General features: G+C 41.6%; 2 protein-coding genes across 2 annotated transcripts in view; one reads left to right on the top strand and one right to left on the bottom strand.

Annotated features, from left to right (window-relative positions):
* Positions 1 to 1,247, bottom strand: part of POLR2B (RNA polymerase II subunit B) — a 31,522-nt gene extending 30,275 nt beyond the window's left edge. Inside the window, exon 1 of the mRNA XM_072620855.1 lies at positions 984 to 1,247. Coding sequence (XP_072476956.1) covers positions 984 to 1,002 — 19 coding nt within the window. The 5' untranslated portion in view covers positions 1,003 to 1,247. The remainder of the gene's footprint in view (positions 1 to 983) is intronic.
* A 269-nt stretch (positions 1,248 to 1,516) lies between these two features.
* On the top strand, positions 1,517 to 11,908 carry NOA1 (nitric oxide associated 1). The gene is made up of 7 exons (XM_072620856.1): positions 1,517 to 2,928; positions 3,517 to 3,681; positions 4,804 to 5,006; positions 8,552 to 8,683; positions 9,832 to 9,948; positions 11,048 to 11,165; positions 11,683 to 11,908. The coding sequence occupies exons 1-7, from the start codon at positions 1,626 to 1,628 to the stop codon at positions 11,889 to 11,891; spliced, it is 2,247 nt and encodes a 748-aa protein (XP_072476957.1). The 5' UTR covers positions 1,517 to 1,625; the 3' UTR covers positions 11,892 to 11,908.
* Positions 11,909 to 19,413: the final 7,505 nt, after the last annotated feature.

The raw sequence follows: 19,413 nt of genomic DNA, 5'->3' as shown, positions 1-19,413 counted from the left end.
CATTATTTTTTACTTTATTTTTTTGTGGGGAGGGGAGGTCTGTATTTTCTTTCATTACATAAATGTTATGAAAATGTTTTGCATTACTGTACATAACACATACATACATTTCAAACATAACCACATATAACACATAGAGGTTAAACCTATATAACCTATATCAAACTGCTTGCTGTCTTGGGGAGGGGAGAGGAGTGGGAGGGAGAGAATTTGAAACTCCAAATCTTAAAAACTAATGTTAAAAATTTTACATGTAATTGGGGGAAAATTTTTTTTTAAAACGCATGATGTTCCTAGTTCTGTAGACTTCTATCTGGAAGGAACGTTAGAATCCATCTTATCCTACCCCTTCATTTTACAGAAAAGGCAACTTAATATAGAAACGTGAGAAGACCCTAAAAAGAGGTGAAAAAATTCACCTATTTCCTTCAATTAGTGGGGAACTAGGGGTGGAGAATTCTGTCTATACAGTCAAACAAAGCGTTCGATCTGCTGAATCGCTTTTTAAAACCTGTTACAAGGAATGTCTCGCTGGGTAACGAAGGGATGGGACGATACCCAGGGACGAATGTAAAGTTAAAAAAAAAAAAGGAATTCATTAATAAAATTAAGATGACAACTAAAAACGCGAGGGAGGAGCAGACAGGTTAGGAAACCTTAGGCTGGGCTCTAGGGTAACGACACCTAAGGACCATCATTCAGGGACGAATGCAAAGTAAAACAAAGATGCATTAATAAAATCAAAGTGACCACTAAAGGCAAAACGGGAGGGTGCGTCACGTTAGGAGACACGAGGCTGGCCTCTCGCGTAACAGACCCACAAGCACCAGGACCGCCAGCTCTATTCACTAAGTATCATGGACCTCAGGGCTGCCCGGGCCTCAACGTTACAAGTGGCATCCTGGAGAAGGTGGGTAACTAAAAGAATACAAAACACCCCTCCTCGGCCCTGTCCGGGAGGAGCTCTTAACTGGGCCTCTTACCCTCGTCCGCGTCGTACATCTTGACAAATAATTCTCAATATTCCTCCCAAATTAAGGAACAGAAAAGAGCAGACGACGCAGCCACAGACCAGCAAACTCGAGAGAGCTTGAGTTTCCGGCGTTCCCGGCACTCTTTGCGGCTCGATCCAGCTCCTCAGCTCCGAAACCTTCCGGTTCCCGCTCCGACTTCCGCTCAGCCAGAGGTCGAGCGCGCCGCGTCCTGTGGTGGCGCTGAGCAGAGTGGGCGGGCCGTTTCGCCTTCCCACTGCGCATGCGGCCTGCGGAGGAGGCGGGGCTACGTAGGGGCTGGCTTGCGCGCGGGCTGGATTCGCGCCTCCAGCAACCTAGCGTGCTTTAGATGGAAAGAATGTATCTAGGTCTGCCGAGGTGTCTGGGGGCAGGAGGCCTAAAGCCGGGAGGAAAGTGACTTTAGGCCTGTTGCTTCAGCAGGAAGGAATGAGAGATTGAAATGCTAATGCTTAGGTGGCGATATTGTAAGCGCTTTGGGGACCTGAGGATAGAAGCGAAAAACCACGAATTTAACTTAACCTGGAACCTACATTGATCCATTTTACATGCGCTTTTATGAATTTTTTATTCTAATTTTTGCTTTTAATTTTATTAAATTTTACCCCTACGTTCATGGCCAGCCATGATTTTCAAACTGAAGAAAGGTTAATACGTGAGAGCGCCTTTTCCCCAGCGGAGGACGGAGGGGGGCGATCAGTCCCTCCCGAGCCACCGTACGGGGCGGTGTCGCGGCCACGTGCCCGCCCCGCCCCTCCCGGCGCCTCCGTCCCCATGCTTCCCGGGAGCTGCTCGTGCCGGCTGCTGCGCCTGTGGCGCCGAGGGGCCGCGCCTCTCTTCACGTGCCATGGCGCGCCCGGGTCGCGGCCCCCCGCGGGCCGGCCGGCCGCCTCCTCTGTCTTCTCCGCGGTGCGGCGGCAGCAGGACCAGGAAGCGAGAAGAGGAAGGGGGGTGCCGGCCGCGGGGACGATGGTGGACCCGAGCCGGCTGGAGGAGACCTTCGTGTTCCCGGAGTACGTCCCCGAGGCGGACCCCGACGTCGAGCCGTCCGTGTCGGCCGAACTGCGGCGGAGGCAGGAGGAGGAGGAGCGGGAGCAGCTGCTGCGGGACGAGCGGCGGCTGGCGCAGCAGCGGAAGAAGACGCGGGAGAAGGGGCTGCGCCCGGTGTTCGGGAGCCCCGACCCCGCGGTGCCGGCCAGCGGCGTGAGCTGCTCGGGCTGCGGGGCGGAGCTGCACTGCCAGGACCCCGCCGTGCCGGGCTACCTGCCCAGCGAGAAGTACCGCAGCCTGGAGGCGCGGGCCGAGGCGGGCGGGCTGGCCCGGGCCGTGTGTCAGCGCTGCTGGCTCCTGGTGCACCACCAGCGGGCCCTGCGGGTGCGCGTGAGCCGGGAGCGCTACCGAGAGCTGGTGCACGCCGCGCTGCGGCGCCCGGGGCCGGCCCTCGTGCTCTACGTGGTGGACGTGCTCGACCTGCCCGACCCCCTGCTGCCGGACCTGCCCGCACTGCTCGGGCCCAAGCAGCTGATCGTGCTGGGCAACAAGGTGGACCTGCTGCCCGCCGACGGCCCGGGCTACCTGCGGAGGCTCCGGGAGCGTCTGTGGGACGAATGCGCCCGAGCCGGCCTGCAGCCGGCGCCCAGGAAGGCGAAGAGGACGGGGGCCGGGGCTCCGGGGGCCGGGCCGGCCAGGCCGGGCTGTGTGGTCCAGGACGTGCTGCTTCTCAGCGCCAAGACGGGCTACGGGGTGGAGGAGATGATCTCGGCGCTGCAGCGCTCCTGGCGCTACCGGGGCGACGTCTACCTGGTGGGCTCCACCAACGCCGGCAAGTCCACGCTCTTCAACGCGCTCCTGCACTCGGACTACTGCATCGCCAAGGGCGCCGACGCCATCGACCGGGCCACCATCTCCCCCTGGCCGGGTGAGCCCCGGCGGGAAGCCTCCCGCACGCTCTGCCCCCCCGCTCGGCCTCCATGTCCTTGCTTTGTGTGTGTGCACGTTGTCTTCCCCGTCAGACTGAGCTCCCGGAGCGCGGACGCCGTCTCTTGCCTCTTTGTTACCCCTAGCTCCTAGCACGGTGCCTGACACGCAGCCTAAGCTTATTGAACGTTGGTTGAAGCGAATTGAAGCTTCCTCCCCACCCCCATCCCGCCCTTGCTGTCCAGGTGCTTCCTCGTCTGCCCACGAGGAGGTGTCCGGGACCATCCTGGTGAACTCCAGCTTTTCTCCGCTCAACCCCTTTTGGGTCCTGGGGTCCTTACTCCTCTTTAAGGTTTCTTGACTGGTTTCATGCATCCCCACGAGGCAAGACAGAGCCCATGTTTTCAGGGTCTTAATGTACCCTCCCTGTCTTCCCTAGCCAGTATGACGAATGCTTGGAGTCACCAAGCACTGGGAAAAGGGAAGACAGGCAGCTTTTTGTTTCTGTTTTTATTAAGACTGCACGAAAATACATTGCATTTTATTTTCTTCATCACAGTTAAAATTTACACGTGCTTTGATCTTTCAGGAACAACCTTAAATCTCCTGAAATTTCCTATTAGCAACCCTACTCCTTACAGAATGTTTGAAAGGAACAGGAGACTTAAAGAAGAAGCAGCTAAAAGTGAAGATGACCTTACTGAGCAAGAGCAGAAGCATCTTAGTCAGATGAAAAAGCAGGGTTATTTAGTCGGTGAGTACCCGAACAGACCGTGGACTAACCACCTTTCAGATCCTGTGCCCTGGAACATGAAATCAGAACCCAGGATGATCCGGACAACCTCTACCTATTCTGAGACCCAGTGCTGTAGTTAAAACTACTGTTTAAAAGCGCACCTGGGCAAGACATTCAGAAAAACAGGAGAATTTGTTTCTGGTTTCTTGAGGGGAGTGGGCGTGGCATAGTAGGGTTGTCAGTTGAATCAGTTGCCTTGCCAAGAAGTAAAAATTGTCATTTCCAGGTTGTGCCCAAATACTGACTCAGATTCCTTTTCCTGCTATCGGTGATGCTGCCAAGTTATGCTGAGAGCTGTTGTGTTTCTGATCCTTCATTGCTACTCAGTCTCAGTTTGAATTCTTATATATGCAACTGCACATAAAATATTAATGTTTATGCTGACTTCTCAATTCCTTTAACGCTTTCCTCTGCCACCTACTGACTCTGGATGTCCCTTCCAGCTCTAAATCTGTGATTCTATGCTAAATTCATTTATCATCCTGTAGTACTGATGCCATATGCTGCCAAACTCCTGCATAGTACTATTTTCTATCTAGAGCTAAAAAGGGATTTAGTCTGACCTCCTCATTTTACAGATGAAGAAAAATAGATCCAGGGAAGAGATTAAATGGCTTGCCCTAAAGTATCCACCTACCTGTCATTATTTCTGTGACTTAGTCCCTGTGTCTGTGTGTTCGTCCTTTGTTGCCGAAGAAGACCGTGCCATCAGAGAAATAATGACATGACTTGCACTTGACTTTGTTTTGAATGAAGGAGGGCTGTGCAGGTCACCAGCCTCACTTTTCCTCCAGAGCCATATGAATCCAGTGACCAGACATTCATCAGGATGACTGGAGATGACCCAGGATGAGGCAATTAGGGTTAAGTGACTTGCCCAAAGTCACAGCTAGTGAGTGTCAAGTGTCTGAGGTGAGATTTGAACTCAGGTCGTCCTGACACCTGCACTGGTGCTCAATCGGCTGCACCACCTAGCTGCCCCTTGTCCCTTTGTAGAAACTGAATGGAATGCACATGTATAAAAGGTAAAAATTCAAACATTTTAAAGATCAATAACTTCAAACTACTCTCTTGTTGTAGGAAGAGTTGGAAAAACATTCTGTTATTCAAAAAATGATGAACCTACTTTCGAGTTTGATGCTGATTCACTCGCATTTGACATGGAGAATGAGCCTCCGAGAATAATACACGATGCACCCACTATGCATGTTGAATTGACACCTCAAGAAGTGAAAGATGTTCACTGGTTTTATGATACCCCTGGAATTGTAAAAGAAAATTGCGTATGTATTTTGTTTCATTTAGAAGGGGTCAAAAACAGTGAGACTTCTGTCTAAGCTAGCAAAAATGAATTTGAGGGAAAATGTTGGGCAAAAAACCCTTACCTTTGGACTTAGTTCCACCAGGTATTATAGAATATGCAAATGTGGTTTTCTCCCCACAGGCAAGTAACTCTGAACCTGGAATTCCCAGTGAACATCTCACTTATACATTTAGGGGGATGGTGTGAGTCAAGGGGAGGATATATATTATATATACATATTATATATTATGTTTTCCCTTTTTGGAAGGAAAACTAGGCAGAAATAGCGCTAAATAATATCAAATATTTGATGGTGTTGGATGTCAGCATAAAATAAAAAAGTAATCATTGTATATCGATATGGGAGGGGGTGTGTAGAGAGAATTGGTAGAAAGACTATAGCAACTACTATGTGTCAAACACTGGTAAACCCCTTAAAAAATATTCTTTCATTTGATCCTCACAACAAGGTGGTAAGGTAGGTACTGTTATTATCCCCATTTTACAGTTGAAGAAACTAAGTTAAAGGTTAAGAGACTTGCTGAGAGTCACTTGGCTAGTAAATGTCTGAGGACAGATTTGAACTCTTCCTGACTCCGAAGCCCAGTGTTCTATCTACCAAGCCACCTAGCTGTATAGATTTTCATTATGTACCAGATAGTGATGTAAATCATCCTTTTATCTGTGAATCCATAACTTGCGCCATGAAGTTAGTTGGTAATGGCAGAATGAATTTATTTTTGTTTATCAAGTCTGTCAAGATGTTTGACTTTAAGTCATGGAATTCTAAAGCTGAAAGGGGCTTTTAGAGGTAAGAGAGTCTCAGCTTCAGAAACTCAGTGGATTATCTCTCCCTACTTTCACTTTGACACTGCCCTTCAACTCTCCCTTCCCTACTTCCCACCTCCCCTCCCCTATCAGTCTAGGAAACATTTCCTGGGAAATGACCATCATGCGAGCTAGCTTTTAAAATGTTAAATTTGTGGGGGAGGGGGGGTTAATGATGATGCATTCTTTCAGTTATTAAAGGACTACTCTGTTTAGAGCACTCTACTAGGTAGTGTAATTGCTACTAGAATAGCTTATGTTGAGCATTTTAAGGATTACAAAGTGCTTTGTTCACCATTTTGTGAGGTCATTTCAAACCTGCACTATAAAATAGGATCAGATTTTACGTGATTTACATTTTGGACTCACCAGTGGTTTACAAACTGTGTTCTGAGAACCACCATCCTCGTAGTTATATCAAAGGAAAGACTATTAAAAAAAAATTTTTTTTAATACCTAGACTTAAATCAGAAGTCTTGTCAATCTAGTACTTCAAAACTTTCAACCTAACTAACTTGTAAGAGAAAGAGGTAGCTCTGTACTGATGAAAGATGCTAAAAGCATGGGAATTATTCTCTTATGTTCCAAATATAATAGATCTCTTAAAAGTTAGAACCATCAGAAAATTTAGATTTATTTTTAGTGTTCAGCATTTACTTTTATAAGATTTTGAATCCTAAATTTCCTCTTTTCTTCCTTCCCCCATCCCCAAGATGGTATGCAATTTGATATAGGCTATACATGTATAATCATACTAAACATATTTCCACATTAGTCATTTTGTGAAACAAGAATCAGAACAAAAGGGAAAACTACAAGAAAGAAGAAGAAAATAATATGATTCGATACGCATTCAGACTCCATAGTTATTTGGATGTAGATAGCACTTAACATCATGAGCCCTTTGGAGGTGTCTTGAATTCTCGCATTGATAAGAAGACATAAGTCTATCAAAGTTATTCTTAATACAATATGACTGTTATTGTGTACAGTGTTCCCTTATTTCTGCTCGTTTTACTCAGCATCAGTTCATGCAAGTCTTTCTGGGTTTTTCTGAAATCCGCCTGCTCACCATTTCTTAGGGAAGACTAGTATTCCATTATATACATATACCACAGTTGTTCAGCTATTCCCCAGCTGATGGGCAGCCCCTCAATTTCCAACTCTTGGCCACCACAAAAAGAGCTGCTATAAATATATTTGTACATGTGAGTACTTTTCCCTTTTTTTTTTTAGTAATATTTTTGGAATATGGACCTAGTAGTGGTATTACAGGATCAAAGGGTATGCACAGTTTGATTGCCTTTTGGACATAGTTCCAAATTGTTCTCCAGAATGATTGGATCAGTTCACAACTGCCAACAGTGCATTAGCATTCCAGTTTCCAACATCTCCAATACCTGTATAGGTGTGATGTGGTACCCAGAGTTGTTTTAATTTGCATTTCTCTAATCAGTAGTGATTCAGGGCATTTTTTCATGTAACTGTAAATAACTTAAATTTCTTCATCTGAAAACTGCCTGGTAATATCCTTTGACCATTTATCAATTGGAGAATGACTTGTATTCTTATAAATTTGACTCAGTTCTCTATATATTTTAGAAATGAGACCTTCATCAGAGATACTGGCTATAAAAGTTGTTTCCCACCTTTCTTTTTCCCTTCTAATCTTAGTTACATTGGCTTTGTTTCTGCAAAAACTTTTCAATTTAATGTACTCAGAGTCATCCATTTTGCATTTCATAATATTCTCTATTTCTTGTTTGGTCATAAATTCTTTCCTTCTCCATAGGTGTGACAAGTAAACTATTCCTTGTTCTCATATTTTGCTATCATTATATCTAAATCATGTACCTATTTTGACCTTCTCTTGATATACATTGTAAGATGTTGGAATATGCCTAGTTTCTATCATACTATTTTCCAGTTTTCCTAGCAATTTTTGTTAAATAGTTCTTATCCCAGAAGCTGGAGTCAGGGTTTATTAAACCATAGATTTCTGTAGTCAGTGAATATTGGGTCTTATGTACCTATGTACCTTATGTACCACTGATACACCACTGTTTCTTAACCAGTGTCAAGTAGTTTTGAAGACTGATGCTCTCTAATACAGTTTTAGATCTGGTATGGCTAGATCATCTTCCCTTGCATTTCTTTTCATTAATTCCTTTGATATTCTGGACCTTTTGTTTTTTCAGATGGGTTTTGTTATTTTTTTTAGCTCTACTAAATAATTTTTTGGTAGTTGGATTAGTATGGCACTGAATAAGTAAACTAATTTAGGTAGAATTGTCATTTTTATTATTTTAGCTTGGCCTACCCATGAGCAACTGATATTTTTCCAATTATTTAGATCTTACTTTATGTGAAAAGTGTTTTGTAATTGTGTTCATATAGTTCCTGAGTCCGTCTTGGCAGGTAGACTCCCAAATATTTTATTATATTGTCTACAGTTAAAATTTAGATGTTTTAAAAATAACACATATAGAAAGGGTGATTTTATGGCAAATATCAGAACTTGTAGTATTCAGCTTAACTCAGCTCAAAAGTTCATAGGATCAGAGACCTAGAGCTGGAAGGGACCAGTTAGTCCAACCTCTTTGTTTTACAGTTAAGGAAACTAAGGCCCAGGAACATAACTGATTGAATTAAAAACTACAAGCAAGTTCACAGAATTTCATTCCATTTTCTTCACAGGTCTTAAATTATCTGACAGAAAAGGAAGTAAAGATTGTTTTGCCAACACATGCCATTGTCCCAAGAACCTTTATTTTAAAACCCGGAATGGTTCTGTTTTTGGGTGCTCTGGGACGCTTAGATTACCTACAGGTAAGCAAAATAATATCCTTTTTTAAATGTGACTAAGCACTTTGTGCTGGTGTTGTGTTATATCTTCTTCAGGATATTGAGTGTTACCAGAAGGGCTTGGCATTTAGGTCAGGATATTCTTCTTTTCCTTTGGTATTGTTCATACGGAAATCACATGCTTGTCAAACACTCAAGTAGTGATATGATATGTGCCTTACAGAAACACAAGGGAGTCAGGTTCCTTTATTTCTGCTGATCTGCTATAGTGACTTTAATTTAAAAAAAAAAAAAAACTTTCTGATGGCATTATATATTTACATAGCATCTTTTGGAGCTATTTACCGTAGCACTTCATTACAAGAACAGGAAGAATTTATTTTCAGATTCACTGCAAAAGTAACGTTTTAGTAACACCAGACCTAGATCTATCTGTCTGTCTCTCTGTTTCTCTTTTTCTTTTTTTTCCATAATAAACATTTACTTTCTGGTTTCCCTAGCAGGTGATAATGGATTTTTTTCCTTTCATTTTTTTTTTTTTTTGGTCCAGGTATATTTTAGGACAACTGTGTGAAGGCTGAAACTTCTAAATAAAAGATAAAAATCATTTTTCTGTTTCTCTCAGAATATTAACTAGAACATTTTATCCATTGGGTCTCTTTGGATAATCCCAGAGATTTTGGTGAGCCTTGGACACCTGAAAACTAATATAAATTTGAAAGTGATTCTTTAAGACTAGTTAACTTTACAGAAATAGATATTAATAAGGGGGAAAAATGGTGTATATGAGCTTACTTGTAATGGGCAGACTGCTGTTTACAAACATAAAAGCACAGAAATGTGGTAGGGTATGTGTGGACTACTTCAATTACACATAGGCCTTATTTTTCAGAATAAAAAGACACTTGTTTTTCAATTTTTACTAAAAAATCACCAAGCACACATCTATAGATATTCATAGTGGTTGATTTGTATTTAAATTGTATTTTGCATAGAATATGTAAATTAAGGCATTTTGAGGACTTTCTGCTTTGAATTTTCCTCGTAGAAAAGAAAGTATAATGGAGTTTATATTTTTGTTATTGCCCTAAATTAACTGTAAAAAATGTTATTTTTGCAAGTTTGTTTTGTTGTTATTTTTCATCTTGTAAAAGTGTTTTATCTTTCCCCAGGGAAATACTTCAGTTTGGTTTTCTGTTGTGGCATCAAACTTACTTTCAGTACACATCACTACCTTGGAGAAAGCAGACACCATCTATCAGAAGCATGCAGGTCAAACATTACTTCAGGTAACTAGATACTTTGGTGACTACATGTGTCTGTGGCTATCACGACATGTGATAGCCCCTCCAGCCCCGCACACATTCCTGATTGACACTGCTGGGCCAATAGAGCCTTTGTTAGGACACAGCTCAACCACAGGACGTCTTTGTTATGCTCTCTGCCAGCACTAGACTCACACTCTTTCAGTCCCTTGTTTGCAAGGAACTGTATGAAGAGGGGCAAAAAACTTTGGGTTCCTTTTAAGTGGGTGAGAGTAGGAACCAGGTTAGATAAGAGTAATGAAGAAACATTACAGATTTCACATTCAGGTGCAAGGGTGCTCAGAGCTGAACTTGAAGGGAAAGGACTGATGATGAAAGTCCATAGGTTAAATAGCTCAGATTGTTGGCTCCTTTTGCTTAAATACTCTGTGCGCCTCCGGGTTAAGGCTCAGGAGCACTGAGGCCTCAGAGCTGATGCCTTTTTCTTAAACTCCTAACTGGCAATAAGAGGTTTCAGACCTTGTTGTTCCTTCCAGTTCACTGGTGGATAAATCTAACTCATGGCCAGTCAATTGGGTGTAGTATTCCACTTCTGATCATGGGGCCAGACGTATAACCTTGGTCATTAAAGGGAGGAAATTACCTCAGTTCCCAAATGCTTTCCCAGCATTCTGTTTTACTTACACTTTGGAGGGCTCGTCTTAAAAAGAAGTACTTGACGTAGTAGCATTTTTGTTCTTGTTGTTCAGTCCTGTCAAACTCTTCACAAGCCTGTGGACAAAGATGCTGGATCGGTTTATCATTTCCTCCTTCTGTGGATTAAGGCAAGCAGAGGTTAAGTGACTGGCCCAGGAGCACACAGCTAACAAGTGCCTGAGGCCAGATGGGAAGTCAGGTCTTGCTGGTGCCAGCCCAGTGCTCTTATCCACTGAGCTCCACCTAGCCAACATTGTCATTCTTCAGTATGTTTATAGGTTCACTTTACTTACAGTTAAATTTTTGAACTACAGAAAGTTAAAGGGTTAACCTTTGTTGCCTGATCATAGGATTTCATTGATTTACTTCAGACTTAAGAATCATGGATTTATTTTGAGTTTCTGAATACATTTTTTTTTAATGATAGGTTCCAATGGGTGGAGTTGAAAGAATGGCAGAGTTCCCACCTCTCATTTCACAAGACATCACATTGGAAGGAATTGGGAATCTTGAAGCAGTGGCTGATATCAAGCTTTCTTCTGCTGGTAATTGAACACTGAGCACTTCTAAAAAGTTTAAATTATTTGAAATAGGCATGCTCATTTACATTTAGAATTGCCTGGGTGGTTGCATACAGCTGATGTAAATAAGGTATTCTAAGACAAGCCTAATCATGGAATAAAGACCATTCTGAGGGGTAGCTAGGTGGCACAGTGGATAGAGCTCCAGCTCTGGAGTCAGGAGGACCTGAGTTCAACTCTGGCCTCAGACACTTGACACCTACTAGCTCTGTGACCTGGGGCAAGTCACTTAACCCCGCTGCCTTAAAAAAAAAAAAAATTCTGAGAAAAAAAAAGCAGTATTAAGCATTGTATTATTAACTAGTCATTTGTGTATGTATACCTGAATGTACATGTATACTTTCTAAGCAGAGAGAGATTTAAGTTGTTTTGTTTTACTGCTTTCCTAAATTCTTCTTATTTGTGTATAGTCAGTCAGTCTTTGATTTATTAGGAAGTCATCTATAATCTCATGTGTTTGTTCATCATATTTCTTACATAGGTTGGGTTGCAATAACAACTCCATCGGAGGACACAGTGCATCTTCGAGGCTACACACCTCAAGGGACAGCTCTGACCATTCGGCAGCCTCCTCTTTTGCCTCACATTGTTGGTGTCAAGGGGGAACGAGTCAAGAACAGTGTGGCCTATAAAACTAAAAAGCCGTTTTCCTTAGTGGATAAACTGAAATCAAGTAGCAAAAGAAAATAAAGGAGAAATTTAATATATGTAGGGTGTTATAAATTATATTCACTGCAAACATGAGTATTGCTTTAAATAACCAAAGCCAATTTTTTCTAGGAAAAGATCTATAGCCAATGTTTATACAATAAAATTAATTTTCTATAAAAAGAAACACTGTCAGGAAGGAGGCTTCTCAGAATTTGTTTTTAAAGTAGCACAAACATTGAATTTACCATGTTAGAGGCTGTTAAAACAATATTTAAGACCTTAAACCAAGGGTAGGGAACTTGTGGCCTTCTAGGTCCTTGGGTTCAACCTTTTGACTGAGTCCAAGTTTTACAGAACAAGTCCTTTTATTAAGGAGATTTGTTGTGTGAGGTTTGGATTCAGTCAAAAATTCAGTTGAGCACCTAGAGGGTCACATATAGCCTTGAGGCCACAGGTTCCCTACCTCTGACTTAGACTTGGGTACTAGGATGAGGGAGGCAGGTGAAAACAGGCTAAATTCATTGTTTGTGGGAGGAGACAAAATGCCCTCTAGGAATGGATGCTTTACCTAAATGAGTAGGCTTCATTATCTGTTCTCTAACCTCTCTGGCCTCTTAACCAACAAAAGTTGAGCTTTCAAAAATTTGTGTCCTAAAGTAATAGGGAACAAGCTTCCTGGTAAAACCAGTGGGACAGGAAACAGGAGTTGGCCTTACTGCCATTTTTGTAGGTTCATCACCATAAAAGCCTAATGGGGAAAAAAAAGTAAATATTCAGACTGGTAATGGAAGAAGGAAGGTCCAACTTTCCATTCTTATGAGTTGGGGCCCCTGGTCATAGCTGGGGACCTTTAAAAAAGATGTCAAATGATCCATCACTCCCTGTTATAGGACTCTACCATCTGATGTAGAATTCTTTTCAACTTTGCCATTTGAATTCTCCCTAATAAGACATTCCATCTTACAATGCATGACTTGTTGAAACTAATAACTTATTTTATTATAGACCCTCAACTTGATGAACTGGTTCTATTTTTTTTATAACATACAAGTTTATGTGTAAAATTATCTGTTTTGGCTAGGGTAATAAAACAGGATAAGATCCAGAAAGGAAATGAAGACACTATAAAATAGAAAGTGATAGTGTTGCACAAAGGCACTTAATTCTGACTCCTCAGCCCTCTCCCCTCCTTTGGGAAACTACTTCCTATAATCTGATATCCTGTTACATAGTACAGAGTCTTCCTTACATGTGGCAAATCAACTGCCTACTTTAGAGGTTCCCAACACTGCTCTTCATCGATGACTGAGGTGTTTAATCCTGAAATCACTAATGATTTCTGACCAATGTAAGAACCAGCCTGACCATATTTCTTTTAAACACAGTAATTCAGTACATTGCAGTTAACTAAATAGACTAAAGAAACCAGAACAGGAATGTAAAGGCTTCTCGAGTAGGTGGGAGGAAGTAAGGGAGAACTATGTTAAGAAGATAACCTGATCCCACTCCATTTCCACAAAGGGAAAGTGGCTATATTAACAACTAGCAACAAAAAGAATTGTTTCCCCCGTTTGTCACTATGTCTTGAGCTCATCACTTCTCCAGTGTGTAGTTTATGCAAGTTTGCAAGGTGCTTTACATATTTTAACTCATTTGAGCCTCACAACAACCCTTTTAGGTATATAATATTTTACAGATAAGGAAACTAAGGCAAAGAGGTTCAATGACTTACCCAGGGCCACACAGCTAATGTCCAAATCAGGATCTGAACTCAGTGCTCCTGATTCCAAGTCACTTTTTCTATCCACTAGCTTAAACTAAGGCTGTACCACTGAGTGGCAAATAAAAAGTTATATGGGATCCTGGCCCATAAAACATCACACCATGTACTGTGTCCCACAGAAAGGTGCTTAATAAATGCTTGTGGGTTGATTGACTCCCATTCTATAAATCAGGGCTGGTGAGCTGGCTCAGAATAACTGAAAGGCTTAAATTGCAAAATTCTATTCCAAATTACTCTGTAAATGCCTTCTCAGCATTAGCCAGTATTCTGGTGTGTAGTTCTCCAACAGTTTTGTTTGTGTTGGGGTATTTCCCATAACAACCAGAAATGAAAACAGTAGAGGTGCACAGGCCCAGTCTTGTGTTTCTGGCCACTCACAGACTTCCTGCAAAATGGAGATTTGGGAAGCTTCCAAGTCAATGACTCACCCACAGCTTCAGCTGCAGTGGACATCTAATGGTTTCATTTCTTCACCTATCCTGTACCCAATTTTCAGTAGAGACCTGTTTTAAAAGGCTTCCTCTGATTATTTGCTCAAGACTCCCTTCACTTACTTTCTCTAGACATTTTGCCCATGTTTCATTTTTCTGTTGACTGCTTCTCTCTCCCTGGAGAGTTGTTGGGTTTTGTTTTGTTTTAATTACAATAATTCTTAATTAAAAGAGCCAAAAAAACTTCGTAGAATCTCCCAATCCAGAGGGTTCTTGGGTGGGGTGGCATCTATTCCAATCTGAACCTAAGTAAAAATCCCTTCTAAAACTACCTTACATGGGGTCATATATAGCCTTTGAACACAGCTAGGAAGAAAGAACCCACTATTTCCCAAGGCAACCCAATCCACTTTGGAATAGCTCTAATGATGAGGAATTTCTAAAGTTGCCTTTTTGAAATTCCCACCTGTTTCTACTAATTGTGCCATCTGGGACCAAGCAGAACAACATATAACCCTAAAAGGACTTAAAGGAAGTTTTCATGAGTCATCAAGTTTTGTGCCACCACCCCCATCATCTCTGCCTTAACTAAACTTCCCCATTCCTTCTACTGATATGATACGATCTCTAGGGCCCTCACTATGCTGACTGAAGGACCTCTGGGTCCTCCAACTTCTCAGTGTCTTTTGGAAAGCATGATGGCTAGGACTGAAGACAGTATCCATATGTGGTCTGATTAGAGCATAAAACATTAGTATCCTTACTTCCCTGGTCCTAGACATTTTTTAGGAAACTGAGCTCTCAAAATAGCTCTTAGTACCTTTGATTCTCAATATACACTCTTGGTAGAGCAATGACCTTATATGTAAGAGGAAAAACACATTAATGTTAACTTTTCAGCATCATCCCCAGTGTATCCAATAGTGATGTCACATTCTTTACCTTCCCTTTCCCATGACATGGCATTTTTCTTTTTTTGGTTGAAAAACAAAAAAAATAGCCAAACAGAGCTCAAGGCTAGGTGATTTGTTAAGTTCTAAATATGGGCAATTTGTAGTTTCTAATCTTTAATATTCCAAAATATCCGCTTCTTAGTCCCAAGTCCTGTGTCCAAAAACTTATGAGTGCTTGTTTCCAAGTATTCCTTAAAGTTTAAGCCTTTTGATGTTTGATTGACTTATCTGCTACATTAGTCTCTACTGATGTCATTATCAACCAGTATTTTCACGTTTTTGGTGGTGATGTAGTAATCATAATTCTTATTCCCTGAATGTGCCAATGTCTCTCTCTGGTGGATCTTACAGATGAGAAAACAGGCAGAAAGGTGACATGCCCAAGATCACAAGGCAGCGAAAATAATTGCTTTAATTTTACTGATTTCTTGTTTTTATATTACCTTTATTTCTAAATATATCCACCTCTTCTCTCCCCAGTAAGCTATCCATTATAATAAAAAATTAAAGAGAAAAAAAAAGCAGTTTAGCAAAACTAACACATCAGTCCAGTATGTCAATAAGTATAATGTCCTATGTTCAGACACTCCCCAGTGTGAAGAAAGGAAGAAGGTTCATGTGTCAAGTAGCTTATTATTTAAAAAAGAAAAAAAAAGACCAAGATGCAGTATGATCAAGGGAAAGAATCAGAGTACCTAGTTTTGGAATCAGAGAATCTATTATGCCACTTCTCTACCCACCCCCTCCCAGTCTCATTTCCACATCTGTAAAATGAGGGCATTGAGCTAGGTATCCTGAAATATGTTCCTTTTAACTAAACTGGTGGTCCTTCCAACTCTTAAAACTCTGATTCTAAATGCCTTCCCTGGAAATATCAAAAAGTCCAGGCATTTCCATTCTTTCCACTTCCTATTCCATAATTTTCCCTTCCCTCTATAAAAAAAAAGTCTATTCTGCCTACTATTTCCCCTATTTCCTATAATCTATGATTCCCAAGTTTCACTCCTTATTCCATAACAGCTGTTATCCATTTGGTCCCACAATAAAGCCAGAGTGGATATTTCGAGGTTATCTCATTCACAAACCATTCCAAACAGATGAGAGTCAAACCCATTCTAAAGATCTTCCAGAGGGGAGTTGCTGGTTTCCCCCAGTTACTCCTAGGCTTCTATCACAATCATAACAATAGCTAACATTTATTTAGTGCTCACTATAGGGCAGTTATTTTATTTTACAATTATTATCTCCTTTGATCATCCCACAGAGCATAACTGGAAAGGGTGACAGGTCTGAAGCCAAAAGACCTGATAGAAAGTCTTGCTCTGCCACTTAACCAGCTATATGACTTAAATCACTTTACCCCTCCAAGTCTCACCTTTAACATGAGGATAATGATATCTACCCTGCCTATGTCAGTGTAAAATTTTAAAGCATATGAACTATCATCACTGCATGGGTGTTTCTTTTTGCTCCATATAAAATACCATTACCTAAAAAGCCAGCTCTGTTAATACTTGCTATCTATGTGGGCCTCAAGGTTTTAAGTCTTCAGAGTTGAGGATCTATTTTATAGGCTCCTGAAGGGCTGTGCTTGTATGGTTTATCCGTACAACGCTACTCAGATCAAAGCAAATACCATCTCTCCCCCTGTCTCGAGGTCCCAGTGTTTATACTTTGCCAGTAAGTATACTAACCAAGTACCACGGACAGATCACAATTTAAGCGGGATTCTGATCAGTTCTGGTGAAAATCAACTAGCTGTAAAAGACCGTGAAAAGGAGGCTGTATGCTGGCTGGACAGTAAAAAGCAAAGTCATGAGAGAAAATTCTAATTATGGCCTTCATGTCGGGTTGAGTAACCTTGAAAAGCCATATCACCATAGTTGGTTGTTTCCTCACCATTCAAATACTTAGAAACTGAATCACGAATTCAGACTTCTCTTAACAACAATGTCATTTCTATTTTTGTAGAACTGATCTTTTTTTTCTTTTTCAAAATGTTCCTCAATATAGCTAGTTAGCTGTAAGTATGAAAGTCTTCCACTAGCTGCAGTAACTCTACCCAACAGCCTTCCAATACCAGCAGTTCTTCCAAGTCTATTTTAAAGCTCATTTAAGGAATTTCTTCCTTTTCTTGTGCACAATCATGAATATCTCTCAGTGTGCCACCTACCTTTACAGTACAAAGCTAGAGGAGAGCAGGGACGGGGATATTTTGACTGGCAGAAAACAGCCAGATAGAGAGTATTCTGTTGAAGCACAAGTCAAAATATCACTTTTTTTCTGGATAAACAAAAACTACTTTGTAAAAGCTAATTAGCTCACTGGGACTGAGAAATGGCCTGAAGATTTGGAACAGCTGGAAACCTAAGCAAGCAGAGATAAGTGCTTTGGAGAACACAGAAGAAAACAATAGGAGACAAACTTCTATGATTCCATTAGAATGTGAACTCGGGGAGAACAGGCAATGTCTTTCAAACTCCAGCCCTTCGCACAGAGCAAGTGCTTAATAAATGGTTTTGCATTAACTTATTCTATGCCCAGGTTGGCCATTATTCCCCATTTATCCTTGGGAAACGATTTCATTTGCCTCCTAATTCTCATACGTTAAACAAGGATATTTTTTTCCCAGGAATTCATCTTCTGAGGAAAAATGAAGGAAAATTAATCTCTACAATGTTATGAGCCTCGGGGAATGGGGAAGCTTAACATATGTAAGGATAATTGCACTAAATGTAAACCACTGAACAAAAGTCAGATCAACAGACTAATCTTGAGTTAGACTGCCTGTGGCAGCAATCAGTTCTCCAGCTAATTCAAATCTTTTGGCTCTTAGCAAAATTCAAACTTCACGTGAAGTTTGTGAATTAAGCCATTGGTAATGGGCACCACTGATTACATGGTAAAAGCCAAGCACAGAAGGATTTAAACAGTTTGATCTTTGTCACATGCTTAAAAGTTCGCTCGGAGGAACTCATCCTGAAACAATCACCACAGAAAAGCCAGAAAGGGTCAAAATGAGGTCAGTAATTCATGGTATGTGTGTAGTACAAGCTTTATTTTTAGATCTTTAGAACCTAACATGAAAACTTAGGACAACTTACTGAATCAAAGAACAGATGTATGATTCAAGGACTATTCATCCCCAACCCAACTCCACTAGTAACCCACCATTTGTCAGTCATTTACCTTCTTGGCTGTGTCCAAATCCTAACCATGTAGCAGGATCAATGAAAATCATTCTAAAATTCTACCCTATCTGTGTTTTGCAAACATTTTAAAATTGTTTTTGATCAGCAAAAATCTGTCCTTTCTTTCTCGCCACCTCATTGGCAGAAAACAACCAATTGAGAATAAATGAAGGAAAAACAAAAATCCTGTTACAAACATGCACGGTCAATCAAAACAAATTTTTACTTTGGTCATATCCAAAAGACATAAATAAAAATCTATATACACACATGTATATGTGTCTATTTTTATATAGACACATATATTTTTGTCAATTAGCCATGTCTGACTCTTCGTGACTTCATTTGAGGTTTCCTTGGCAAAGATACTCAAGTGGTTAGCCATTTCCATCTTCAGCTCATTTTACGGATGAGGAAACTGAGGCAAACACAGTTAAGTGACTTACCTAAGGTCACGTTGCTAGTAAATGTCTGAGGCTGGATTTGAACTCAGGTCTTCCTGATGAAGGGCTACAGTCTCTGGAAACCCCCTTGAACTCTCCTTGAATACTTAAGTCACTGTAGCCTTTCATTGTAGATGCCCAATCTCCCAATTCTCTGCTACCCCTAACCTAGGCCAGCCCTTCACTGTCTATTCCCTCCAGATAGCCTCCTGCTACTTCCCACCCTTGATCCTATCTAGAACTCATTCTCCCTCAGTCACGTGGTCCAAGTCCCGGATGTTCCCAACCTTTCTCTGTTACCTCACACCCCAGCCTATTGGCCATCAAGATCCTCCCTAAACCCCTCCGCTAGTCACCTCAAACTACTAGGCCACTCCTACATCCCTCCAACAATCCTTCTGTTTAAAAGATCCATCTTGCCTCCATGAAAGTGCTCAGATTCCTTAAAATTCTAGGCAATGCTGAGACTTCTTAAGAGTCTGGCCAATATGGCAGATTTTTAGAATCACGCCCTTATCGGTGTTTTAATAAACCTTGTTTTCCTTTGGCTGAAAGAAGGCTTGGGTTGAATTCCTTTGGGCAGGATCTACTTGTCAGTATTTAGGGGTCTCAGGACCCCTGAACCTCAACAGTGACTCCAGGCCAGGCACTCTATCCGTTGTACCACCTAGCTGCCACACACACACACACACACACACACACACACACACACACACACACACACACACACACACACACTGGATGTACAATGTTGGATGTT

This window comes from Notamacropus eugenii, chromosome 6 (genome assembly GCF_028372415.1).
Source record: "Notamacropus eugenii isolate mMacEug1 chromosome 6, mMacEug1.pri_v2, whole genome shotgun sequence".
Classification (NCBI taxonomy): domain Eukaryota; kingdom Metazoa; phylum Chordata; class Mammalia; order Diprotodontia; family Macropodidae; genus Notamacropus; species Notamacropus eugenii.
This window is presented reverse-complemented; position numbering and strand designations above follow the sequence as displayed.

Coding starts and splice junctions, on each gene's coding strand:
- NOA1 (XM_072620856.1), top strand. CDS start 1,626: ATGGCCAGCCATGATTTTCAAACTGAAGAAAGGTTAATACGTGAGAGC. Junction 5,007..8,551: donor GAATTGTAAAAGAAAATTGC/GTATGTATTTTG, acceptor TTTTCTTCACAG/GTCTTAAATTATCTGACAGA. Junction 11,166..11,682: donor TATCAAGCTTTCTTCTGCTG/GTAATTGAACAC, acceptor TTTCTTACATAG/GTTGGGTTGCAATAACAACT.